This window comes from Amphiprion ocellaris, chromosome 15 (genome assembly GCF_022539595.1).
Source record: "Amphiprion ocellaris isolate individual 3 ecotype Okinawa chromosome 15, ASM2253959v1, whole genome shotgun sequence".
Taxonomy (NCBI): Eukaryota; Metazoa; Chordata; class Actinopteri; family Pomacentridae; genus Amphiprion; species Amphiprion ocellaris.
Genome location: NC_072780.1, coordinates 4,111,043 through 4,138,519, shown reverse-complemented (window position 1 = coordinate 4,138,519; position 27,477 = coordinate 4,111,043). Strand labels below are relative to the sequence as shown.

At 37.1% G+C, this 27,477-nt stretch overlaps 2 protein-coding genes across 4 annotated transcripts; both read left to right on the top strand.

Annotated features, from left to right (window-relative positions):
* Positions 1-1,480: 1,480 nt before the first annotated feature.
* On the top strand, positions 1,481-15,951 carry scamp3 (secretory carrier membrane protein 3). Its single transcript, XM_023273209.3, has 9 exons — positions 1,481-1,933; positions 2,229-2,309; positions 6,093-6,206; positions 6,671-6,791; positions 8,545-8,673; positions 10,584-10,743; positions 10,852-10,953; positions 12,256-12,373; positions 15,068-15,951. Exons 1-9 carry the CDS (start codon positions 1,880-1,882, stop codon positions 15,203-15,205), a joined length of 1,017 nt encoding a protein of 338 aa, XP_023128977.1. The 5' UTR covers positions 1,481-1,879; the 3' UTR covers positions 15,206-15,951.
* Positions 15,952-17,746: 1,795 nt separating this feature from the next.
* rnf115b (ring finger protein 115b) lies at positions 17,747-25,596 on the top strand. Of its 3 annotated transcripts, none has more exons than XM_035949530.2 (9): positions 17,753-17,975; positions 19,955-20,013; positions 20,186-20,246; positions 20,336-20,547; positions 21,869-21,937; positions 22,062-22,140; positions 22,371-22,467; positions 24,705-24,820; positions 25,006-25,596. In XM_035949530.2, the coding sequence occupies exons 1-9, from the start codon at positions 17,853-17,855 to the stop codon at positions 25,126-25,128; spliced, it is 939 nt and encodes a 312-aa protein (XP_035805423.1). In that variant the 5' UTR covers positions 17,753-17,852; the 3' UTR covers positions 25,129-25,596. The 3 variants fall into 3 exon arrangements, with proteins under 3 accessions (XP_035805424.1, XP_035805423.1, XP_023129022.1); XM_023273254.3 differs by having other exon boundaries at positions 17,758-17,975; positions 22,371-22,464; XM_035949531.2 differs by lacking the exon at positions 21,869-21,937 and having other exon boundaries at positions 17,747-17,975.
* The last annotated feature ends 1,881 nt before the right edge of the window (positions 25,597-27,477 follow it).

Below are 27,477 nucleotides of genomic sequence, written 5' to 3'. Positions count from 1 at the left end.
TTAAATATATCACTCCTTAGGTGGTAGTGGCCCCAAGTTCAGTAAAGTTGGAAAGATATTCACAGATTCAGACTTCCAGCATCAATAACTCATTAGATATAGGTTGTCAAAACATAAACGGTGCCTCTTTCCCATTGTTGCAAGGCAGACAATGTGCTACAAGCCCAGTTTTATCAAAAGTAGCTGTCTTTCAAGCTACAGGAATAACATTGGTGTCTATGGAGTGAACAGGGTCCGTCTGCAATTTGCAAAACCGCTGCAACAGTAAAGAGAGACAAATATTCAATAACTTCACTCTTATACATTGTAGTGTCACTAAAATCACTGCAGCCTTCAACTGGCTCCTGTTGACAAAGTGTTTTAACAGAAATGTAAATGCTGTAATTTGATTCTTTTAATGAACCATGTAACTTGAATGGATGTGATGCTGGTGTGACCACAGTGCACATGTCTGATGTTGCTCACAGTGGTCCAAGGGACGCTCAGGGAGTTTGTGTGTTTGCTCAGACTCATGGAAAATTAGAGGGAACATTGCTGTCAGACAAATTGGAGTAAGATGATGATAACTTCTAATCTATTGTCTTGTGACTGCTACACCATGTTACTTCCCCTGATGCATATAAATGCTATAGTTACATAACATTAAACCTCAGTTAAAACACGAAGTATTTATTGCCAGTTGCCTATTCATGCATTCTAATAATAATAGTTTACTTGTGCCTGAGATGTGCTCATAAATAACAGTACAGAAGGAGGAAGCAGCTCAGAGTGTGTACAGTGTGTCTGTGAGACAGTTTGGCCTGTTTGTATTGAAATCATATGACCGCCCTCACCCATGTGACCCCATGTGACTTGTAGGAAAAGAGAGACCCTGCTGGATCATACGAGGGCATTAGGCCATGAAATGTGAACTAAACTGCTGGTGTAATCCTTCAGCCTAGTGCTGCAGGGTCAGGTATGATAAAGAGGAATGAAAAAAATCAGTTCATGTTATTCTGCAGAAGATTATTATGCACAGGAAGTGGAATTAAAGGAGACAAGAGCTGTGACTGTCACTGTGATACAATATTAAATCAAGGAAACTTTATTGGAGCAAGAATGAGCGAATTTTAGGATTAATTTTAAAATCCACTGCAATGTCATTTAATATAAAGACGTACATTAACTGAGTTGCAGCACTGAAGTCAACAATATACAAGAGCGACATCTACTGGAGGAGGGTATAATTACCTTTTAATTACCATTGCAACATTTTTAACATTTCTTTTTTCCACCAAAAAAATTTCAAAAATTTGCCAAAAATGTTGAAAATGTATACATCAGAAGTTTCACTGTGAAAATATTTTTTCCACACATTTTCAAACTTTAAACGGGTCAATTTTGACCCGCAGGACGAAAGGAGGATTAAAACTCCATCAGCTAAGTGTGGCAGGTTCAAGCATAGTCGTGTTTATGTCTACGGGTTCAAGGCCCCACGTGCCCGTCTGCCGCAGCAGCAGTCACATGACCTCCTCCTCAGCCTCGGACTTCCTGTTTAACGGTTGTTTTTCTGCGGGACTAAGCAGCGAATCCGTCCGGCTCTCCGGCGACCAAATACGGCTCAAAACCTGACTTTGACCGTCGCTGCCGGAGAAGAAAAACCCTCCCGGTCGCACAGCTGCCAGCCTGAACCTTCCGGCCGTTTTTTTTTCTGAGCTGCAGAGAGATGAGCTCCGGAGGGGCGGGTAGCTAGCAGGCTGACAACAAACCGACAACACGTCTCTGAAAACGGAGCGAACGCAGCGTTAAATCCGGTAGAAAGAGCAGCTGATCGGTTAATATCTGTCTCCAACGTTAGCAGCAGCAAGTGGCGGCTTTTTAACGTTTCGCTGCCAGTGGTATGTCAAAGTACACAAGCTTTCCAGAGCCGATGGACGACCAGAACCCTTTCCAGGTGAGTGATGATAAGAAATGTTGAGCTAATTTTAAGCTAACAACATCTGTGCAGTGCAGATGAACAAAAGTCACGGTTCTCTGTAATAGCAGGCGTGTTGTTGCTCATGTGACCTGAGAATTTTTTTTTTCTGGGCCTCCTTAATCTTTGCCCACTTGTAGCTCCTGTTAGCAATGACCACATCAATAAAAGTCATTCGTTTTGGCTAAATGAGGATTTAATGTTCCACTAGGCCATTACAAATGCATCACTGTACCAAATGAATAACTGTATTTGTGTTTGTTTTGCCTGCTAGGACCCTGCAGTGACTCAACACAGCAGCAACACAGGCTATGCCACACTAGACCTGTACAACCCATTTGACAATACAACCGGGGTGAGAAATATTTAATAATAACTTTATTTGTATAGCACCTTTAAGAAGAACATTCACAAAGTGCTTTGAACATAAAAATGTACAGAATGGATAGCTGATTTAAAGCTGGTTAAAAAGACGACATCACACAAAGTGGCTAAGAGTGATAAAAGAGAAATGAGAACTTTACTTGAAGACAGATCGATAAAAGGGGGTTTTAAGAAGTTATTTGAAAGAAGTTACTGATTTGGCAAGCCTTATTTGGCTGTTTTCTTTTGCAAGCCACAAAATATATGTCCCTTGGTTTAAAAAATGGCTCCTCAACCCCCCTTTTCTCCAATTTTCTGTGTATTTTGTACAATTTTTATTAGACAGAATTGTATCCGAGTGTGTCAATGGGGTAATTCTAAATAATAAAATAATCAACAGTCACACATCACAAAATAACAACAATTAGAGAAGAGCTCTAACTATAAAATTTAATTTTTTCAGAACTCTTTTCTTATTTCCTGATTCAATAATTATCTTATCCTGTGTATTCCTCTATTAGAAGGTTTTTCGTTTGGGCATGACTAGACTCAGCTAACCTACAACCCACAAGATGGAACAGTAAAATGCCGTTTATACATTATGCATCAGTGTTAACAGTCTAATATTGAAAGATGCAGTCTGTGAATAAAAAAAAATACTCTCTTTCCCCTCACTGAGGTATTTCCGTGCAGTTGTTAGTTGAAGACATTCCAGAATATCATGCAGGTTGCATCCGTCAACGTCAATCGCCTTAAATCAAGTTGTTGATCCTATAGGTCACCTCATATTATTCTATAGGTTATTACCTTTGATCCCTTGTTCAATTTCCTGTGTATTTTATACAGTTTTTATCAGACAGAATTGTGCCTGAGTGCATCAATGGGGTAATTCTAAATAGCAGAGTAATCAAGCTTGCAAAAATGATGAAAAATGACCATCACGCATCACAAAATAGCAATGATTAGAGAAGATTTATCTCATGTGTATTCCTCCTTTAGAAGGTTTTCTGGTTGGGCATGACTAGACTCAGCTAACCTACAATCCACAAGATGGAACAGTAAAATGCCGTTTATAAATTATGCATTAGTGTTAACAGTCTGATATTGAAAGATGCTGTCAGTGGTGGAAGAAGTATTCAGATCCTGCCAGTAAAGCACTGAAAACACTCTGTTTCAAGTTTTATTTTTTGTTCATCATTTATTTAACCCTCCGGTTGTCCTCATTTACAGGCACCAAAAAATATTGTTTCCTTGTCTGAAAAAAATCCAAAAATTCAGCAAAAAAATTCCCAAAATTTCAGAAAATTTGCAAAACCTTCAGGAAGAAAATTTCAATAATTCCTTAAAAGTTTTCCTTAAAAGTTTTATTTTTAAAAAATCCCCAAATTTGGCAAGAAAATTCTTGTAAATATTTTCAAAAAATGAGTAGAAATCTTCCAAAAAATGCTAAAAATATCTAGAGTGATTACATATATATATCAGTAAAACTTCTAATATTTTCTTTAAGAACATTCACATAAAAATCAACCAAAATCCAGCGAAATTTGCTAAAGCTGTCAGATACCTGTGGTGGAGTAGAAAGTACAATAGAGATGTGAAAGTATAAAGTAGCATAAGACACATATTCAGGCTGACTTGCCATTTCATTTGAAATTTATTCCAAGACTTGCTTTATTATGCTTCCAATCCATCAGCCTGCTTCCTAGGGAACATCATCTGCTATAAAAACTAAAGCAGTAAACACACACCTTAAACTGGGTCAAATAAAATATGTCATATAAAGTTTCATCTCAGTGAGCCTGAAATAAACTAGTCTGTGTAGTTACCTTCTGTAAGTCGCTGTAGTCACCTTATAATCAGGCTGACTCGCCATTTTGTTTCACTTCACTTATTTATTCTACTTAAATCGCTGAGCAAATCAAAAAATGTGTGCAGTCATTCAGACGTCTGAAAGCAGAAATGAAAACCTGTCTTGCCAAGATCTCAAGATTAGGTTATGAAACAGCTTCATGGCACTTTTTTTTTTTTTTTTTTAATCGAAACAGTCCAAACCTGTTGGCACAGATTTAGGATTGAGCTGCCTCAGAGTTTTGGGCCACCAGGACTGTTGTCTACTTTGCCTCCATATCAAGACTAAATATCACGTGACCTACGCAGCCATTGTGTCTTAAAATGTGAAGAAAACCATGATATACAGCCCCTGACAAAAGTCTTGTTGCTTATCCAAGTTGCAGGAACAACAAATAACAACTTGACTTGTAGTTGATAAATTGGAATCAGAAATGGCTGATATGAAATGCAAAGCTATCTATATTATGCTTATTAGACCAAAATAAAGTTTTGTATCATTCATTGAGTTTTATCATTAAATTAGGACAGAAAGGACAGATTTTGCTTGGACAAAAGTCTTGTCGCATCCAAAAATAATGTAGAAATATTTTATTTTGAATACATAAACATACTACACTAGCATCAGAAAATAAAATCATGGTGCCTTGCAAAAAAGAATTAATATGGTGTATGACTCCATCCAAATGCCTCGCCAATGATTCAAATAAATCATTCATGAAGTCATCTGAAATGGCAAAGAAAGCAGTCTAGCAGGACTCCAGAGTTCATCAAGTTTCTTCAGTTTCATTTTCCAAGCCTCCTTCTTCATCTTAGGTTGGTATCTTGGTTGAATCATTTAAAGACGAGACCATACTTTAGTCCTTGCAGAAACAGACGTTATGGTCTTTACTAAGCTGTGGACATCAGGACACTTTAGGACGGTTTCATTTTGCACCCAGCTATTAATGTAAAAGCCCTTAACATTAAAATGAACCATTTATTGTAACGAGTGATTGAGTAGAAATAAAGTTATATGTCATTTTAAATCACTCTGTCCTTAAGCGACAAGGCTATTGTCTGGGACTGTACATCTCAGTTGAATGCTATAGAGCTGAGGGTTGCTGGGAAACATGTTGAGTCGAAGTTATGAGCTCTATCACTTGTTGCTTGGAAACAACTCGGGACCTCATGTGCTTCCTGTCAGCCGCTGATATTTGCCAACGCTGCAGCAACAGAAACTAGACATGTACTCGTTTAGGATGTTTGAATCTCAAGTAATCTGTGTTGATCTGTCATTGTGAAAGATTTTCCAGTCACGTAGTCATTTCTACAGTTATTTCCAGCTAATGGTGGGGCGCCCCCCTAGTCTAACCAACGTACTGCTGACTCACCGTGGTCTTGTTCTGGTACTGAGACTGATCTTAAACTGTTACGGACAATCAGTGGTCATTAGTGGTTGTTCTGGGACATAATAGTCAAATGATTTATGAATTACAAGTAGGGAGAAACTGTTATCTGATGTGCATTATTGGTGTTTTCCCCAGATTATGTCACTCTGTGATTTAGTAGCTGATTAATCAACAGAAAATCGACAATGAAAGTAATTAAATGCATTTACTCAAGTTTTTAAAGTTTTTTTTCAAGCATATTTATCAATTACTTATGCTTTCCACTAATTTCTATATATTCTGTATTATGTCTTGTTTATTTTAGATATTCTCTCTTGTTTTATTTCACTTTTAGCTGCCTGGTTGTTTGGTGTGATGTCTCTCAAATTTTTTAATTCTCGGACTTTTTTTCTATTCAGTATTTTTGATGTGCTGTTTTCAACCTTGTGCAAACACTGAATGTCAGTGAACTCCGTCTCGTATGTGTCATTTTTCTTGCTGCCACATTATTGGTCAGACTGGTGCATGATGTGTGTTTCTTTTTAAATATGTTCCAGCCTCCACCGCCATATGAAGCCACCTCTCCCTCTGCTCCACCTGTGCCTGCACAGACTCCACCCAGCAGGACAACACCTACAGAGCCTCGCAACTATGGCTCCTACAATTCCCAGGTATGCATGATGTAATGTGAAAGCACTCATTACTGCACCATCATCACACGCTAACATCATATCATCAACATATCAAGTGAAATGGGATCGTACTCATAATGTTGTTGGATCTTGAGCATCAGAAAGCGATGTTTTTATGGCTAGAATCTACCCAGTTTGTATAGTTTGGTGCTTAACCTTTACAAACAATAATCAGCAGGACAAACATCTTCATGGTATCCACCTCAACGTACTTCTCTGAATAACTCACCCAAACCAATAATATGCCTACTTTTGGACCTTTAACTACAATGAGACGTCTGCTAGATATAAATGCTGATGCATGCAATATATTCACCCATTTTGAAAGCGTCCCCTCTGTGAATCTCTCATGATACTAAGCTTTTTACATAACCCTTTTCATTATTTATGACCCACAGAGAGCTTTTTTTTTCTTTCTTTCACCCTTTGTTTCACTGTGTTAGACTGCGGTGAATGCTACCACGGCAGAACTCCTGAGGAAGCAGGAGGAGCTAGAGAAGAAAGCCCGGGAGCTGGAGAGGAGAGAACGGGAGCTTGAATCACACAGCCTGGGAGCTGGAGCCTGTAAGAGATGGAGGGGGAGGTGGATGTAGATTTAAGAGCAGTAGTTGAAAAGATATTTAGGTGAAATCTTCTAAAGCTCTAGTGGCAAAAATGTTCCTGTTCCAACCTTTTTTGTCCATATCTACGGCTAAGTTTATTAGGCTTTGTTGGCCAAGTATATGCACACATTTGTTTTTTCTCCTCCTACTTTGAGGGTTCTTTGGCATAAGAACCCTACAAAAAAAAAGGATTTGAAGGAAAATGAGTGTTTGACTACTATGTACAGTTATAGATTTGTGTAAAACAGTATGTGTAATGTGAAAAATTAAAGGGACATTTACTGCAACATTCAGTTAATAACAATAGCTACAGAGTTACTGCCACCTTATCAGGGCTCCAGACTGCACTGGTAGCACCGGTTAAACCAACTTTCTCATTTGGTCACACCTCCCACCACATCACAGTCAAAACACATCGCTTGCTGAACATCTGCTCACCAATAGACGCCACATTTACCGATGTTTCCTGAACTCCCCACAGTGCAGGCTGCGGTAGCTACTGCTGGGTGGCTGTGGTGTGCTCTGACAGGTGTGTGACCCAAAAAGGCCTTGAAAAAAGTAAACTAGGGTGTTCTAATGAGTGATTTTTTTCTACATGAGGTCTTTTCTATGAGCAGAAAAAATAGTGCATTAGGTGCGCTTAGCATTTCACGAGAAGACCGTATTTTTTAAGCGTAAATGAATGAGTGAATGTTTTATTTCGGACATGTGAGGGAGAAAAAAGCCACAAAAACAAATCAAAATATTCAAAACAACAACAAAACAAAAAATAAAACATAACAAAACAAAGCGATAAATAACAACCCTACATATCCGAAAAGGAGTAGGACGAAGCATAAGCTTATTTACTCCTACCCCCTTTCCATTTTGACTATCAGCCACTCAGTACCCCTCTCCCATAGTTATTTATGTACATATTCACAAACAACATAGAAAATAAATAATATAAATAAACTAAGATTAAATAATCAGCCCCTCCTCTTATCTGTACCTCATGATTAACATATTTTTGTACTGCTTTTAAAGCTAAATACCGCAGTAGATAATGTTCATGTAATGATACGAAGCTAAATTTATCATTGTGATTAATGTTCATTCAATTTTGTGGGCCTACTTCTGCCATTGTAAGTGAATGAATTTCTTTTTTCCCTTCACTGGCTCAGTATCTTCTTGCCTCCACCTGCCCTCGGATCATCAGGTGTGTCTGTGCCTCTCTTTGTCTACCTCCTCTTCCCTCATTTTCTTTTTCAATAATCAGCTACAGATCCCATCAGCTAAACAGCTTGTTTTACAAACCAGGCAGGGACACCGAAGTTATAAAAGTGATGGAGCGACACCAATACAGCTTAATGATCATCATTCACTCACATGAATGCGACCAGTTGAAATTTCAACTCACACTCTCAAAAAGAAGTTTCAGTCTGGAGCCGTGCCTGTATACATCGGTGGGTTACGTATTCATGCGTTGTATGTTTTTAAAAATAAAACCTTAATCAGAATTGTCTCGTGATACATCTGTAATAGAATAGAGGAAGAAAAGTGCAAATATTCAAAAATTTAATCATCATACATTTAAAACAATAGTAATCTGTGCAGGTTTCTTGGAATTAGACATGACAGGACTGGTTTGAATAGAGGACTATCCAAAGACACCGAGTTTTTGTAGTAGAAGAAACCACTTTCAGTAACGTTTGCCTCTTCATTCTCTTCTTCAGCCCGTCAGAATAACTGGCCCCCGCTGCCTTCGTTCTGCCCGGTGGGCCCCTGCTTCTACCAGGACATCAGTGTGGAAATCACCCAGCGGTTCCAGCGTACCGTCACCATCATGTACTACTTCTGGATGTGTGAGTTCCTGTAATTTCCCACCATCACTTTTACGACATGATAAAATAGCGTCTTACTGAAGTGCTCTTGCTGTTTAGGGGGTTTTGTGTGTGGTGTGACGATGAAACTTGGCGGTTTATGTGATCGAACTGAAGCTTTGCTGACTCTAAAATCTCCACGTGTTCATACTTAAGACTTGCCGGTGAAAGGCAGTAAGAGCTGATTCATGTCTGTGTGACTTCTACTGAACCGTCTGGCCTAACAGCTTGAATGTTTGTTCAAAGACTCTCACACTTCACTGTTAGGTCGAGGAGTTTGGGGCACTTAGTCGGGGCATCTACACAATAACCAGCTCATTTCACTGCGAGTAAATTAACTGTTGTTAAAGCAATAACCCATACAATAAAACAGAATAGTTTTGCACACATTGTCACTTACACAGCATGCTGGGAAAACAGATAAAAAAAGGTGTAAAATCATGTCAGGTTCACAAACAACAGTTTATGTTTTGACAAAATAAGCCTTGATACTGATTTTGAAGATGATAGAGAGAGAAAGTGAGACATAAAATGAATGCCGGTGAACAGAACTTAAAAATAAACAGAAACCAAAATTTAACCCTCCTGTTGTCCTCATTTACGGGCACCAAAAAAAAATTGTTTCCTTGTCTGAAAAAAATCCAAATCCAAAAATTGAGCAAAAAAAATCCCCAAACTTCTGAAAATTTGCAAAACCTTCAGGAAGAAAATTCCAATAATTCCTTAAGTTTCCCTTAAAAGTTTTATTTTAAAAAAATCCTCCAAATTTGCAAGAAAATTATTGTAAATATTTTCAAAAAAATGAGTACAAATCTTCCAAAAAAATCCTAAAAATATCTGAAGTGATTACATATATATCAGTAAAACTTCTAATATTTTCTTTAAGAACATTCACATAAAAATCAACCAAAATCCAGTGAAATTCGCTGGATTTTTGTTGATTTTTTTTGGTGAATTTTCTTAAGATACATTTTTAGCATTTCTTTTTATCCACCAAAAAATGTTCAAAAATTTCCCAAAAATGTTGAAAATGTGGACATCAAAAATTTCACTTTGAAAAATTTTTTTTCTCCACATTTTCAAACTTTAAACTGGGTCAATTTTGACCTGCAGGACAACAGGAGGGTTAATTATTATTTTTTTGGCCTATATTTTACTTTAGAAAATTAAATATAGTATATAACTATAGTAAAAAACTGTAACAAGTACATGCTATATTTCATTTTACTGCTGAATGCTTATATACTTATAATTAAAGTAAAAACAAGATTCTGGCCTTTAAAACTGAAGATATAAGCATAATGTTTCAGCATTGTATGTTTTAGTTTCTCAGCATTTTCAAACTATCTTTCTTCTCAAACATATTGACTTTGTTGACAAAATGAAGAGGCATTGTAAGGTTCATAAATAAAACCAGCAAGGGTAGAACTGTTGAACACAGAGGGGCAAACAAGAGCCCTTTGTTGGGCAGTTGATGAAAGCCATTCTACATGTGGATAAACAAGACTACTGACATTTCTGAACACAGATTTATGAAGAGGCTGAGGGTTTACACTCATATTAAATTAAAACTGCAGTTTTGAAAAGTAAAATAAAAATTTGATCATAAAAAGCAGGTTCTAAATAAAAATGGGTTTGACATCTTCTTAAGTCTTGAGCCTGGAACAACTAAAAAGAGCCTAGCAGCAGGCAAAGGGAAGCAGTAATAAATGACTTCATATTGCATCAGCCAAAATCCTGACAAACTGCCTTTTTTTTCCAAATGCGGGGGGAGGGTGGCTTGGATTCAGAGTTTTATCCCTGAACTCAAACTGCACTGCTTTCCCCCTTTTGTTCATTCATCTCTTTGTTTCTGTGTCTCCTCTTTGTTTTTTTTATCTGTCTTTATCTAGTCTCCACTGGCACGATGCTCTTCAACCTGATGTCCTCCCTGGCGAGGTTCTGTGTGGATCCCTCCGGTGGTGTCGGCCTCGGCCTCGCCATCCTCTGGGCGCTGCTCTTCACTCCCTGCTCCTTCGTCTGCTGGTATCGACCCGTGTACAAAGCCTTCAGGTGTGGAGAAAAAAAAAAGCCTGTGTGAAATTTCAGCTTTCTCTCGCTGTTTTAAAGTTCTGTTTTTTATTTTGACTTTGTGTACACTAAACTGTTTCCTGCTTCTAGGAGTGACAGCTCCTTCAACTTCTTCGTCTTCTTCTTCGTTTTCTTTGCCCAAGTGTGTGTTTATGTTATAATGACCATCGGCATTCCTGGATGGGGGTTCAGGTAGGACTAATAAACAAACTGTTCCTGTGTTCGAGAGGTGTTTTTCTTGTTGAAACCTGCATTTTAAACAGGTCAATATATAATTGAGGGACTTTCGAAGTCCATGGGATATATCTTGTATACACTTTTTATTAAAAATAAAAAAACCTAATGTTTTTTACTTTCATTTTGATCATGTCTTTACAAATTCCATCATTATTTTTCATAGAAACAATCACTTATTAATAAAAAATGACTGGATATCACTGAAATTTCAACTAAATAACCGTCCCAATTTAATAACAACCACCTTCTAATTAGCTAAACAATAAAAAAAAAAAAAAAAATGAGCTTATTCAAAAATAGTTATGATTGCGTTCGTTTTATTAAGTTGAGATAATCATGACCAATATTTCTTTTTTGCCAATATATCAAATTTTGTATGGAAAATAACAAATTGTATCTGTGTCCAAGAAATCACTTTCAACTAAGTTACTCGTTACAAAATACCTCTCAAGGAAGTGTGTTAATTATAAATATCATGTCATTTCCTCCTGAAGAAAAGACTGGCCAGACTCCAAGGCTTTCTGAGTTATTTAATATAAAGTAGTGTATGAGTTAAATGTGGATTTATGGCATGTCAACAGGTTTACTACAATATCTTTAGAAATAACTTTCAATTTCAATTTCACTCAATTGTGTATACAATATTTTAGAAGAATATTTGTGTAAAAATACCATGTGGTGTTTGGTTATAGGCGGCCATGTTGATTTTAGGCCTGAAAACAGCAAAAATATCAACTATGACACATAAAGTCCCACAGTTCCATATTGACCCAAACAATCTGGATGAGGAAAAATCTCCTGCTAATGCTCAATGCAACCATGAGCCTTTTTAATGGTAGTCTTGTCATAGCAGAAAAAGCAAAGGTGTAACTAATGCTATTAACAATGGCTTTGTTCCACTTAAGTGTCCCAGTAAGCAAAGCCCTGATGCTGTAGTACCTCATTAAACTGCAGCTATTATTAATGCACAAGTCTGCTTAAGATAAATAAGTCAGGAAAACTTTTTTTTTCAGATGATGGCAAATGTTGTCAACTAAATCCAGTGTTCTAATTTAAGCACAATGCCGACAGAACAAAAGATAATGAGCGCATAATTCCCAGCCAGGTGTAAATACCATTATCAGGATAACTTATTCAGACACTGATTCCTTTTTAATTCCAAGTGCAAATTAGAATATTAATTGACTTCTTGCTTATCATGTTTTAAATCTCTCTCTCTTGGTTTTCTTGTCCTGTCTCGCTGTCTCTTCCCCTCAGTGGTTGGATTGTGAGCCTGGCTGCTCTGAAGACCAGCGTCCCCGTTGGTGCGATCATGATGATAAATGCCATCCTCTTTACTGCCCAAACCGCCATGGGGGTTGTCATGCTGAAGAAGGTGAATAAATGCGTTTACACTCAGGGGAAATGCTCAGGTGCTCGTTCGAATTAAGGCTCATGCTTTTGACAAGGTGTCAGTCACGTTATTCCTGTATGGACTAATTAAGAGGATACTCAGAGTTGGACCATTAAAAACAAAGTCCTCTGAGCATTAACACTTACATAGAGTCACTGAGTGTGTTTACCTGCTTGTTGGTCTCAGAGGAGATATATTTACAGGCCACAGTGTCTTGGTTTCTGCTCCTCCAGCTATAGTATCCAGGTTTTTCAAAACAAGGTTTGAATGCTTATCCAGAGGCCTGTATTATTTAGCAGAATTTGGGGCTAGTGAGGTAACTTCAGGTGGGATTTTCAGGGTTACAGTGGTGGTTCACATCTTACCGGGTTACACTGACATACCAACTTATTCTGTACACCTATAAAAACAATGCCTATTTCCATTCCTAGAGGATTGCATGGAGATTGGTGCCAAATTTTGTCTTTTTTTTTAACCCAGCAGTTGTTCTGTAGGCTTTATATCGGTATAATTATAATAAAACTAAGATTGATTAAAGCATTCAAGCCTTGTAAGAATTGCAGTAAGGCCACTTTCTACTTTGTTTTTTGCTTCTTCCCATCACTTAATAACACCATCAGGGTTATAGTGTTGAAAATAAAGCTAAAATTCTCTTATGTGTCATAAAAATAGACATTTAATTGAATGCACATTTGTAATTTGTCCGATCTATTTGTGAATTAATGATACCGATAAACCTATGAACTTATGCATTTTGTTGCCAGCTTTCCTCCCTGGATTTGGCTGTAGGTTCAGCGTTGGTTTTGCCTGTATTATATTTTTAACCTCCTTCTATTCGTTTAAGATTCTAGCTTGTTCTTCATGTGAGAAACTTGCAGGTCTACACATGTCCCTGTTTGTGTTTGGTCCCAAGGCTGCCCCTTTCTACAAGATTCAGAAACTGTCAACACAGTTAGCCTTGTGTGGCCATTTAGTGTGACTCTGGTTATTGGGTTTAGTAAAGCCAGATAACAAAAACGTATACTAAGTATGTAAACTCCTGACTGGGATACTAGTACATGTGAAAACACTTTTGCCTCTCAACCACACATTCAGATGCCAGTAGCATTGATATGACAAACTGGGGTTCGGTTTACCCTGCTGCACCTGAGCCGAAGTCCCAGCATAGTCAAAGACAATGTTGAAAATGCATGTTAGTCTATATGACATACCCGTTTAAGTCCAACTAAGAAGGGAAGGACTAATCAGTAAGTCAGATAACTAGAACACATCCTGGATATGTTGACCTTGTTTCATAGTATAGGGGTCCTCGGTTTACGACGTCATCGACCTACTGTGTTTCATTGTTACGTTGGAACTGGTTACATGGAACGAGTTGATGAGCGGAGCGGACGAATAGATCATCACGCTGCGCTATAAGACGGCTTTGTTTACATTCTCCGGTTGTACGCCACCTTGGATTGTGCTACATTCACTAAATTTTTGTACTTCATTATGGCTCCCAAGCATAAATCAGACTCTTCTGATGGCATCTCCATGGAAGTGAAATTAGATATAATAAAACGCTGGGAACAGGAAGAAACACCCACCAACATGGGTCCAATTGTAAAAACAGGTCAACATATTGTAGCGACCCTCTGTGATGAATGAGTGAGACTTTATCTGGTTCTCTGCTGGTTTATTGAACCTTCACACAGGCTACTGTGGACCGTAGCCAACGCCAGAATAACTAGAAAAACCCCATAACTTAGCTCCAGAATTAGCCACCGTTCCCAGCTCTCTCCACTGCTGACTCTCAGCCAATCAGAGGTGAGCTAACTGAACATGGCACGTTCACTGACATTAGGTAAATCTGGAACTGAACAATAAACATTGAAACATCAACATCAATAACAATATCAGTCCGTTACAATATTCTGTTCTTGTAAAATGACTCATACATACATGAAAGTCGTTGGTATTCATGACTTTTATGAAGAACTCATCAATATCATGATGCATGTAACGGCTTTGTTTACATTTTCGCGGAGTCCCGACTTGCAACGGAAATTGACTTGCGCTGATCCATAGGAACGGAACTCTGACGTAAGTTGAGGACCTCCTATACAAGCTTCTGGTTTCTGAAATGAGGATATAATATTTACACGTGATAAACATAGTCAAGATAATGCAAAAACACTCAATCATGACTGGAATACTAGTACACATGGAAACACTTGTGCCTTTCAGTCACACCTTCAAACATTAGTGGCATGAATTTGACTACCAGAAGCAAACTGCACTTCAGTTTTGCTCACTGTTTACCCTGCTCCACCTGAGAATATATGTAAAACATGGATGATAATATGGGTTGTATTTGAAAATATAGGTAAAAACACAAAACTACAAAAACCTAAAGCCAAGCCTCAAATAATAACCTGAATATGGATTTGCTTTGTAAATGCTATTAGTACGGCTAAAAATGAATGGGACGTTATGAATCGACCTGGCCCATGCAAATACTCTCAGCGCGTTGCCCAGATGGTCCACCTACCATGAGGCAGTGTGTCGATAACGAGCACCCTGAAGAATAGCCACAATATCAGGTTGTGGGGATCGTTTTCACCCGTACATTGGCACATAATGTGATGATGAATTGCTGCAGGTATCACATGTCGCTGCTCTTCCCCGCTTCAGATCCACAGTCTGTACAGGCAAACCGATGCCAGCTTCCAGAAGGCCCAGGCTGAGTTCGCCACCGGAGTCATGTCCAATCAGGCCGTACGCCAGGCTGCTGCCAACGCTGCCCAGGGGGCCTTCACCGCACCCCGTTAGAGAGGAAGCAACAGGGCTGGCAGGGTAAGACGTGGAGGAGGTGAAGGGTCTCCATGGGTTGATAGAGGATCAGTTTCGTATTTATTTCCCCACAGGTGAATTGAATTTGCTAAAACTTCAGGGCACTGCATGAGACAGATGTGGGGTTGTCTAATTTTTGAGACGTGTACAGGACCAGTTAGCTACGTTGCCAAATCAGGAGTCAACTAAGAAATCATGCGTGTCAATTGAGGAAACAGAAAGAAGATGTGAATAAAAACAAGATGCTGAAGCTGCATGAAGTTTGATGCAGCTGTACAGAGTGTCAGTGAATGCAGGGAACATGCTTTTTATATGAAAAGAGAAGCTGTGTGCCAAGTGGGATGTAGTGCTAGCCTGGATGTTTACCATGTTTATTGTGTTTCTGAGAGGCCACATTTAAAGCAAAATGCAAGAGTGGGTCTGAACACTAAAATGTTGCCATTGTAACATTTGATCGATAACTAAGAGGCTCAACTTTAGCCAGCACTTCCTTTTTTTTGTTGTTGTTGCCTAAGCATAAAACTAACAAGTTGTTTTGTTATTGTTACAAATGAGAATGCCTATTTACTGTGTTGCCAAAAACCCTCTCATACTGTAAAGATTATGACCATGTGTTGTTTTGGTTCTGGTATCTGTTACTGTTCTGTTACTGCTGCTTGTGGTTATTATGATTATTACAGGTCACTGTCTTGGTTTTAATAAAAATATATTGCCATGCTTTCACAGTCTGCTGCTGTTGTTTTGGCATTGTCTTACTGACTAGATAGTAAACACCATATTTATTCATGTGAGATTAATTCAGATGTGTTTTATTATTAGGGTAAACTGGACCATTAGATGTAGTCAGTTTTTATTTCAGTCTTTTCTTGGATGATTGTGGCCTTACTAATCTTTCAGTAGCACTGACATCATTTCACTGGTGTGAGGAAAATCTTGAATAATACTTCTGAGGTAAGATGATATAGTATCTGACAGTTTAAAATATGTTTTTGTTAGATTTTTTGTTTTACATTTTTTATGCATATATTATATATTTTTTAACAAGTTTAGCAAGGTTATTCTTTGAACAAATAAAACCTTTTCTGTATGATATGAAAATCTAAGACTTGGGAAATGGCAGCAACTGACATCAGTGATTTTTAATACTCCAGGTTTGTTATTGTTAAATTGCTGATATATTGTGTACATAATTATCTAATACAGTAATATAATAGGTAACCAGCAGTTAAAAAAAAGTATGTCTAAAGATCTAACTAAGCTGACATAATGTAAAGCAAATTATTTTTTGCTATATTATACCGTTGCACCATTAGCAAGCTAACTTTTAGCTACATGTGTATTATACCGTTGCACCATTAACTAGCTAACTTATTAGCTACATGTGTATTATACCGTTGTACCATTAGCTAGCTAACTTATTAGCTACATGTGTATTATACCGTTGCACCATTAGCTAGCTAACTTATTAGCTACATGTATATTATACCGTTGTACCATTAGCTAGCTAACTTATTAGCTACATGTATATTATACCGTTGCAGAATTAGCAAGCTAACTGATTAGCTACATGTATATTATACCGTTGCAGAATTAGCAAGCTAACTTATTAGCTAGCTTCTTTGCTACGGTCAGTTAAACATCCCTGCTAAAATGTTTATAAAAAATTGTATAAAATACTTTTTTTAAAATCCGTGATGGTAAAGTCAGAACTTTTGTTCAAAACCCCTCAATAGAAAATGTATTTGCAGTAATGTAACTGTTTAATAAGATGACTGAAAAGTATTTTCTATGTGTTATTTAACATTTATGTTGCAGTTAAAGGCAAAGCAGCATGAAAAGGTGAGAATGTAGTTAATTTTCTGTATAAGTTTTAAGTTTATATTGCTCGAAGTGAGTTGTAGATACCCTTTTTAAAATTTGTACATGTACTTTTCTATTAACTGTCTAAAATTAAGAGGGTATTTCAAACGTGTACACTTTAGCATACTTGTGCAAATCTAAAAAAATTTTCAAACATATTTATGTATTTTTTTTAAATAGACATCGTTCTCTTAGCCTGGTTTACTCTAAATTAATGTTTAATTGAATATAACATCCTAATATATTCATAGTAACTGCCACCCTCAGTAACTGACTCCTGAAGTTGCTAGGAAACAGCTGTGTGTAAAGTTAGCACTGAAGCTAAGCTAACGCTGCTAGATATTAGGGTTTATTCGTACTGTCTACATTATATTCAGTACATTTTAAGCCAGAAGTGTCTTGTTAAAAGCTAGAAGCATCACCCTTTACAATTTTTTATTCTCTGGCGACACCCAACACAGGAGAAGGATACTGCATGTTGGTGTCAGGCTGTCAATTTGTTGCTAAACGTTTTTTTTTTCGTTTTTTTTTTTTTTTTTTTTTTTTTTTTTTTTTTTTAAATTTGATCTTCGTAACAGCGACCGTAAGAGGACATATCGAGTTGCTGAATATGCCAGTTTGAAAAGAGCTGATTGTGTAACCGGTTTAAAAATAACCTCATGTGTGCACTTTATTTCTAAAAGCAACGGTGTAGGGATTGTGTCTGGTCCCCGTGTCGTGGGTTTTTGGTCCGGTGTTGTGACATGTCAGAGGCTCGCAGACTTTTATGGGCTTCAGCGCCGACGTCAGGACGCTGCGCTTCACCGTGAAGATGGCGGAGGCTGCGGAGACACCACAACACCGGTTTTTCTGTCACTGCTGTAAATGTGAGACTAACCCCAAACTCCCGGTGAGTCGCTTTGGAGAGCTCTTTTACTATGCTGGCCCTGCGTAAAAACCCCCATGGAGCGATGGATTAACACTTTCAGACTGGTTTTATTTCCAAAAACAAAAAACATGCAGGTCTAACTGACTTATTCATATTTTTTGTTTTGTTTTGTTTTGCTGTAACATTACTGGGATCACAAAAGCACACATTGTAACTGTGACTCGGTGGTTGCTCCTGTGCGCACAGCAATGCGCTAAACTCTTAGATTGGAGTGAGGGAGTGAAGTCTGGCGAGCCACGGTGCCATATTTAGAAGCTCCACTGTTGGCGACTTGGTGTCCAGTTGTCTACTGTCAGCTGCGTGTGAGAAACGTAAGAGGGGCTGTGTGGGTGTCACCACATGCGCCACCACGGTTTTACAAACTGCTGCATGCCACGGAGCGTCACATAGGTGCGTTTAGACCCTCTGGTTCAGTTCGTATCGTCCTCCTTTTCCTCTCTGTGCAGCTCAAAGAGTAAACTTTTAGTTATCTTTTGTTGGGAGTTTATTTTTCCAGGAGATGAAACACTTTTTTCACGGTTGAAGCGACTACTAGAGCGCATTTGGTGCGCGGCTAACACGTCATGGCACAGTTACGCACAAATTACGCAAAAGTGCATCTTTTGCGTGCACCACGCGACTAAGCTTCATCAGAAAATGTTGTGCAGATTTGAATGTTCACATGGAAAATTTAATTGCAAATCTAAAAGTGTAAATGTCCACTTTTCTAAACACTAACAGTCAAATTGGTGGACAAATATTAAAACCTTTATCTTACTGAAAGATCAATTTAAAATCCGTTTAAAAATGTAGAATCTGAAAATACTTGAAAAGGTTCCTCCAATATGTCCCTGTCCACATATTTCAGTGTACTGCTGTTTTGAGATTATTTATTTGACATTGTGATATAACTTTGGTCACAAAGGACGGTTTGTGTGCCTGTGACTACATGTCATAGTTCTGAAAAGGTAATATTAATGCTGTAGCACACAAGGGCGTAGGGTACTTCCAACATTATGGCAAAAGTTTGGGAAAAGCCTTTTTAATTGTCAGCATGGCAGTGACCATAGGCTTGTTAGATTCTGTCCAGTAACCTTTATTAAATTCAACATTGCATATCTTTCCTCCATATTTTCTCTCTGTGCAGCCCAGCTGAAGGATATAACTTTTAAACTTTTACTTCTCTCAGTGGGAATTGATTTCTCCAAGAGATGTAACACTGAGCTCACAGTGAAATCAGCTTCTGGACTGCATTTGCTGCACAGCTGAAAAGTTTTTTTTTATGGTACAATGTCACTACCAGTCAAATATTTGGACACACCTTCTCATATAATCTTTATTTTCATGACTATTTACATTGTAGATTCTCACTGAAGGCATCAAAACTACGAATGAACACAGATGGAATTATGCAGTGAACAAAAAATTGAAATAAGTAGAAACATGTTAGTATTTCTTCAAAATAGTCACCCTTTGCTTTGATTACTGCTTTGCACACTCTTGGCATTCTCTGGATGAGCTTCATGAGGTAGAACCTGAAATGGTTTCCAACAGTCTTGAAGGAGTTCCAGAGATGCTGAGCACTTGTTGGTCCTTTTGCCGTCACTCCGTGGTCCATCTCATTGCAAACCATCTGAACTGGGTTTAGGTCAGGTGACTGTGGAGGCCAGATCATCTGATGCAGCACTCCATCATTCTCCTTCTTGGTCAGATAGTCCTTCCACAGTCTGGAGGATAAATTAGTTCTGAAAAGTTAATATTAATGGTCCAACATCTGTACCCAACCTCACCAATATGTTGTGGATAAAAGGGAGCAAACCACTGACACTCGGTTCTACAATCTTGTGGGCAGCTTTCCCACAAAAATAAAAGCTGTTATAGCAGCACGTTAATGCTCATGGATATGAAATGAAATGAGAAATTTTTGTTGTGGGGTGAGGATTTTCTTTTCTTTCCTTTAGGATTTCATTTGCCCCAGATGTGACTCTGGCTTCATTGAGGAGGTGGCAGAAGACTCCAGGTACAGTTCAGCTTTGGTGCTTAAATGTATTGTTCTTTTTATTGTAAGTAGAGAAAATTTTCTCTCTGATTCATAAATGCCTGGAAAGACAGTGGTTAAAAATTCCATTCAAAATTTTAAAAATACTCGCTCTTCATTTTCCACCACTGACAGATTTTTCTTTTCCTTCTAGTCTCCTGCAGGACAGCACAGCATCAGCGCCCAGCGACGACTCAAACTCATTGTTCTCTGAAGTATGTCCTTACAAATGGCATTTTAATAAGAGCGTTCCTCCTTCTCTAAGGCTTTGTTTGACACTTTGCTTCTCTGGTCTCTGTCCAAGTTATGGCAGCTGCTGTTTATGGAGGGCTCTGCTCTGCTGTCGCATCCGCCCTCCTCCGAGTTCGACCCGGACGACAGCGAGCAGGTATCTGCTAGTCAGAGTGGTCCTTCTTCAGCCTCGCCAGGCGCTGCAGAGGCCAGAGAACCAGTGACTTCTTCCAACCCTGAACAGGAGAGGTCGTCCAGGCCTGAGCAGAGGCCTGTAGTGGAAGGGTGTGTGGACATGGTACACAGAAACATCACTGCCACAGTTTTCTGTCTCACCATAGAAGCTATTTAACACCTTAACAGCACTGTTTGTGAGAACAGATTAATATGTAAATTCTAAGAACAGCAACAATAAGGGAATTGCTTCAATACTGCCAGATAGAAACTACATTTACAGTTGTAAAAAAGTAAAAATTATATACTTGTCAAGTCCATGTATATGATGGCAGTCTTAAGTTTCCAGTGACTCCTGTAACTCTTAACCTTCTGCACATGTAATGTTTCACCAGCTCTTGAGTAATATGTTACTGTACAGTGGAATGGTGATCACAGGTGTAGATCCCTCTCTAATCACCTGATATTTACTACTCAAAGTCAGTATTCTTCATCTCTGTATTAAGTGTACTGTATAGACCAGGGGTGTCAAATTAATTTTAGTTCAGGTTCAGGAATTATTTTAACCCTGGTGTCGTCCTGCGGGTCAAAACTGACCCAATTTAAAGTTTGAAAATGTGGGGGAAAAAAAATGTTTTCACAGTGAAACTTCTGATGGCCACATTTTCAACATTTTTGGGAAATCTTTGAACATCTTTTGGTGGAATAAATAAATGTTAAAAATGTTTCTTAAGAACATTCACAAAAAAATCAACCAAAATCCAGCGAATTTTGGTTGATTTTTTTTCTGAATGTTCTTAAAGAAAATATTAGAAGTTTTACTGATATATATGGAATCACTTTAGATATTTTTAGGATTTTTTGGAAGATTTTTACTCATTTTTTGAAAATATTTACAAGAATTTTCTTGCCGAATTTGGAGAATTTAAAAAAAAAAAAAAAAAAACTTCTAAGGGAAGCTTTTAAGGAATTATTGGAATTTTCTTCCTGAAGGTTTTGCAAATTTTCAGAAATTTGGGGAATTTTTTTGCTGAATTTTTGAATTTTTTTCAGACAAGGAAACAATATTTTTTGGTGCCCGTAAATGAGGACAACAGGAGGGTTAAATTTATAGTTTTACGCATTTACAAATAGCAGTTAAAGTCTTCTCTGTCATTTTTACACTTTACAAAGTCGTCCAGCGGGCCGGATTGGACCCTCTGGAGGGCCGCATTTGGCCCGCGGGCCTCATGTTTAAAACCTCTGGTATTGACTGTATGACACTCCTCAGCATCTGTGTCTGTAGTCATTCTGACTAAGAGAGCAGCCTCATACATCAGTAGATTTCATAATTCAAAGTAACTGAAATAACGGCATGATGTGCTTTGAAGCTGTTAAATATGCTGTAAAGCCTCACACGGACGTCGTCGCTGTGTGTTCTTGCTCTTTCAAGGATTGTGCAGCAGTTCTTGGCCGGCCTGTTTGCCAACAACGGAAACCCCGGTGCTGCACCAGCTGCACTGTAAACGCTTTTTAATTTTCGTTTCGCATCATTTGCTTTTGACTTCATTTAACGTCGCGTGACATCCTCCCCGTCTCGCTCTCCTTTTTCTCTCCCTTCTGCTGTCTTTCGCTTCTCCTCTCAGATCCAGCATGCTGCAGTTGCACTCGAACCCAGGGGATTATGCGTGGGGTCAGGGAGGTCTTGACGCTGTCATCACGGAGGTCAGTAATACCAGAGCTGCTGAATATGAAGCTCAGTGACAGCTTTATTAGTTTGAGCATCACTTCCTCTTCCTCTTCCTCAGCCTTTTGTAATGAAACATCATCTCTCCCCTGCCTGACACCCACATCTTTCTCTGTGTTTACTACCAAATCTGTTACTTCTGTTCAGTTTGCATGCTATTGTTCATTCATTAGAATTCCTCCACTTGTTTTCTCTCCTACTCATCTAGTTATTAGGACAGTTGGAGAACACAGGTCCTCCCCCAGCTAAAAGGGAAATGATCTCATCCCTGCCAACAGTTTGCATCTCTCAAGAACAGACAGGTGGTAATTCCAGCATGGCATCACATGATTGCTCTAATACGTCTCATGTTGGGAGTAAATGGGGCTTATGACGTTGCAATTTGTATTTATATATATTTAACTGCTTTACAGTAAGAGATACACACAGTCCTGCTGTGCTCCTCTTATCTTTACTGTCTTTGTCATATTTTCTGACCCTCCCTACTACTTTATTTCCCCTGACCTGTCTTTCTCTCAGTTCTCCTGTGGTTTCCTCCCTCTGCCTACTCAATTTTCTCCACCTTTAAAACTAGAACAAACAGTGAAAATGTGGCTGCAGTGGAATATCTGTAAAATATAATATTCTAAGCTGATTTAAATACAGTAAAATGGTATCATTTTATTGTCACGCATCATTAACCCTCCCGCTGTCCTCATTTACGGCACCAAAAAATATTATTCCCTTGTCTGAAAAAAATCCAAAAATTCAGCAAAAAATTCCCCCAATTTATAAAAATTTACAAAATCTTCAGGAAGAAAATTCCTTAAAAGTTTCCCTTAAAAGTTTTTTTTTTTAAATCCCCAAATTTGGCAAGAAATAAAAATTAAAAAAATAAAAATTGTAAATATTTTCAGAAAATGAATAAAAACGAGTAAAAATCTTCCAAAAAATCCTAAAAATGTCTGAAATGATTCTATATATATCAGTAAAAGTTCTAATATTTTCTTCAAGAACATTCGGAAAAAAATCAACCAAAATCCAGCGAGATTTGCTGAATTTTGGTTGATTTTTTTCTGAATGTTCTTAAAGAAACATTTTTTTTAAGCATTTCTTTTTTTCCACCAAAAAATTTCTCAAAAATGATGAAAATGTGGAAGTTTTCACTGTGAAAATATATACTTTTTCCCACATTTTCAAACTTTAAAACGGGTCCATTTGACCCGTAGGACGACACGAGGGTTAAAGAACACATTACAAATTGTAAAAATGTAGATTTTTGTTATAATTTAGTTTTATTACTTTTTTTTTTTTTTTTTTTTTTTACAGTCCACGTGAACATTAATACTTTATTCTTTGATTTTACTAGACAAATCTGTGAATACTTTAATTTACTGGTTTAAAAACAGAAAAACTTTCAAGTAATTTTACAGTCAAATGTGGTCAAAAAATAATAACATTCATAAAAATACAGATTTTGATGTGGACATTATTCACAGTTTTGGCCTTTTTTTAAATAGTCAACATGTAAATGAATATCCTTTTTTATCTGTAACTAATCAAAACAAAGCAAATCTGTAAAATTTCACAAGTTGTAAAATGATTTACCATTCATCAGTCTTTAATATACATATTTTTGTTTCAAATAATGGCATTTTCTTTTGTTAGTCAACATGTATTTTCATACTTTTTTTAAATTTTACTGGCTATTATCTGTAGTTTAACAAGAGAAAAAAGATCTATAAACACATTACTTACCAAAAAATACAGGTAACAACTATTAAACATTTATTTTCTACAGTTTATGTGTTTTTTCTTCTTCTACATCTTGTCTTTCCATCCTCCTATCTTGGGTTTCCTCACTCCTCCTTGCTGTCTTCATTCCTTTTCCTGACTTTCCTTATGATGCCTTTCCTTTCTTTTCTTTTTGCCTTCTACTATTCCTCCTCTTATCTTCTTTCCTTCCCCTATTCTGTCTTATCCTTCCCTATTTTTTCCTTTTCTCCCTCTATTTTTTCTTCTGCTGTCTTTCCTCATTTCCTCATCTTCATTTTCCTCCTTCCATCTATTTAGTCCCTCTCATACCTTTTCTTTACCTCATTCTAACCTTCCTTTCCTCTTGTATTCTTTCTTTCCTTCTATCTTTTCTTCCCTCCTCTCTTTGTTCCTTCCCATCTCCCCTCTTCCTCCTTCAATCCCTCCTTTCCTCCTCTTTATGGTAAAGATTAGGCCACTTATCCATGAAGGACACAGTTATGAGCCACATTAGTACATTGTAATTAAATGCTTTTTGGCTTGGATGCAAACTGCTTCTACAAAGGCAGCAGTTCATGAAGGGGCTATAGACAAATGAATGGTGTCACTCAGCTCATAGTATTAGTTATACATTTTAGTGACTTATTACTGTTAAAACGTGATTTATTGAGGGCTACAGTACAAGTGTAGCTCTGTGTTACACTCTAATAGCCTGTAGGCCTGTCTTGTACATTTGAGGTCTAATGAATCATCACACGCTCTCTGATACTTTCTGTTTCTTTTCTTTCTTGCATTTCTTCTCTTCCAGATTGCAGACTGGAGTGTCCAGTTTGCAGGGAGGAGTATTCATTAGGGGAGTCTGTCAGGAAACTTCCCTGCCTCCATTACTTCCACAGTGAATGCATAGTGCCTTGGCTGGAGCTGGTCAGTAGGAATGAGGGGTTTCAAGTTGTGTTATCAAGAAGTTTTTTTTTTTTTTTTTTTTTTAGTGTCTGACATCTGGATTCAGAGACAGTTTTGTTACCAAATGCTGATGTTTTGTCAGGTCACAGCCTCCTAACAGATGCTGTTGCTGCCTCCTGATTTACTCGTTTTCTCTCGTCTCGCAGCACGATACCTGCCCAGTGTGCCGGAAAAGCCTCGATGGTGTCGATAACAGCCTCCCGCCCACATCAGAGTCCCCAGAGGCCCAGTCCATCAGGACAGAGCAACAGGAGAGGCAGGCAATCTGAGAAACAGGCCAACAACTCTACCTCCTTTTTTAAGAGACACGCTCCTCACCTGAGGCCTTTCCCTCTGCACCGACTGCTTTTAGATAGAAACACACATCCCAGTCATAATTCACAATTCCGACTCTCACTCGATTCATTCATCTCTGCTAAAGGACCTTTGTGTTTTCTACTGAAGCATATTCACAGATTTTTATGCTACACCACGCACAGCAGGATCCAGCGGTTTGCTGACGAGATGCGGAGGTGGTGTGTCCTTCTCGCTGCACTGCCCTCTTAGGTGCCTTTCTGAATGACTGACTTTGATGTCATGAACTAATCGCCGCTGAGCTGCCGGTGGTTGTCAAAATGACGGGAACTCACAGAGTTATGGAGTAACACAGTTGCATTATTCTTTTGGTAAGACAGTTTCTTAATGCAGTATTTTGTTAACCTTTTACCAAAGTTGGTATTAAACCCCAAACCCTGTGACCCTCAGCCTCCACACCTTCTTTTATTTCCATAATTCTGTCAGATTCAGAGGCAGATATGAACAAATCAAATCAGCTGAGTGCATTTGTGTTCAGTATTGTTGGAACTTTTTTGTCAGCTTGTAGTTAGATCTTAAACCTCCAGATACCTGAAATACAATATAATCTTGCCTTTTTTTCTTTTCATATATTTTAAATTAGCAGTTTATTGTATGTAGCCTGTACAACAATATTATTATTGACGGTATTGATAGAAGCAGTTGATGATGAATCGCCACCAATTTTGATAATCAAATGACAGTTTAAGTAAGAATAGAACAGGCAACAATGATATAGGTTTGCAAATTCTTATTTAATCATTCATTTCAATTGGTATATTGATTATATTAGTCAATAAATTGTCAGAAATATAGAAAATTGCCTATCACAAAGAGCCTAAAAGACTTGACTTTGACACTGTGTGCATAATCCAGTACCATTTCTTTTAACAAATATAGTAGAATATTTTTATACAGCAGTTTATTTTTTACACAGTACAATATAATTGTTGACCATGGTGCTGATGCAAGCGTGTCATGGAAAAGTCAGTCACCGTAAGATGACTGTCACCAATTTTTATAATCATTTATTAACCAAAAACAGTTTTTATTTAAGAAAAAATGACTACATAATAAATATTTCATGAATCAGTTATGTGACTGCAAACTGTATAACCTATATTTTATAAAAAATCAGATGGATCAGTGATGAAAATAATCAGTTGCAGTCTATTGCTAACCAAAGATTTTTAGCAGTTGCTGGTTTCAGTTCCCAAATGTGAAGATTTGATGCATTTTTCCAAATAGAATTTATTATTTGTTATTATATTTCTATTGTCTGTCAGTTTTTTTGTCTATTAATTTTAATTCATGAACAGTTCCTAGTTTCATGTAAGAATTTGCTGCATTTCAATACAAACTAGCTATATTTTCTAGAAAAAAAGATTATTAAACAGAAGGATAATATATATATTATTATTTTAGATTATTTTATTATTTAAAATTACATTTATTATTTATTGTTATTCAAATTATTATTCATATTTTATTATATTTCTATTTATAAATTCTATATTTTTTAATGATGAAAATAATCAATTGCAGTCTATTGCTAACCAAAGATTATTAGCAATTGCTGGTTTCAGTTCCCAAATGGGAAGATTTGCTGCTTTTCTCCAAATAGAATTTATTATTTTTTTCTATTATTATATTTCTATTGTCTGTTAGTTTTTTTGTCTATTAATTTTAATTTATGAACAATCCCTAGTTTCATGTAAGAATTTTTGCTGCATTTTATTGCAAACTAGCTATATTTTCTAGAAAAAAAGACTATTATTATCCATCTTTAAAAGATGGATAATATTTATATTATTATTTTTAGATTATTTTATTATTATTTAAAATTAAATGTATTATTTAAAATTAAATTATTATTTATTATTATTTTATATTATATTTATAATCATAAATTTAATATTTTTTAGTGATGAAAATAATCAGTTGCAGTCTATTGCTAACCAAAGATTATTAGCAAGAAAATTTAAATTTATGAACAATTCCTACTTTCATTTAAGAATTTTCTGCATTTCATTGTAAACTAGCTATATTTTCTAGGGGAAAAAAGACTATTTAACCTCCTAAGACCCGAGCTTTGGTTGGGCTTGCATTTTAGATTTCTTCTAATTTTTTGGATTAAGGAGTAACCAATAAATACAATAGTCGGATAATATTTAATATTTGATTTGTATATTTATTATATTTTATTATATTTATATTATAGAATATTGTTGTTATGTATTATTATTATTATTATTATTATTATTATTATTATTATTATTATTATT

What these genes read in the sequence shown, in the direction of transcription:
- scamp3 (XM_023273209.3), top strand. Translation starts at nt 1,880, where the DNA reads ATGTCAAAGTACACAAGCTTTCCAGAGCCGATGGACGACCAGAACCCT. An exon ending in CATTTGACAATACAACCGGG is followed by an intron (nt 2,310 to 6,092) that starts GTGAGAAATATT and finishes AATATGTTCCAG; the next exon opens with CCTCCACCGCCATATGAAGC. An exon ending in ATTCCTGGATGGGGGTTCAG is followed by an intron (nt 10,954 to 12,255) that starts GTAGGACTAATA and finishes TCTTCCCCTCAG; the next exon opens with TGGTTGGATTGTGAGCCTGG.
- rnf115b (XM_035949530.2), top strand. Translation starts at nt 17,853, where the DNA reads ATGGGCTTCAGCGCCGACGTCAGGACGCTGCGCTTCACCGTGAAGATG. An exon ending in CAGAGGCCTGTAGTGGAAGG is followed by an intron (nt 20,548 to 21,868) that starts GTGTGTGGACAT and finishes TGCTCTTTCAAG; the next exon opens with GATTGTGCAGCAGTTCTTGG. An exon ending in CTCTCAAGAACAGACAGGTG is followed by an intron (nt 22,468 to 24,704) that starts GTAATTCCAGCA and finishes CTTCTCTTCCAG; the next exon opens with ATTGCAGACTGGAGTGTCCA.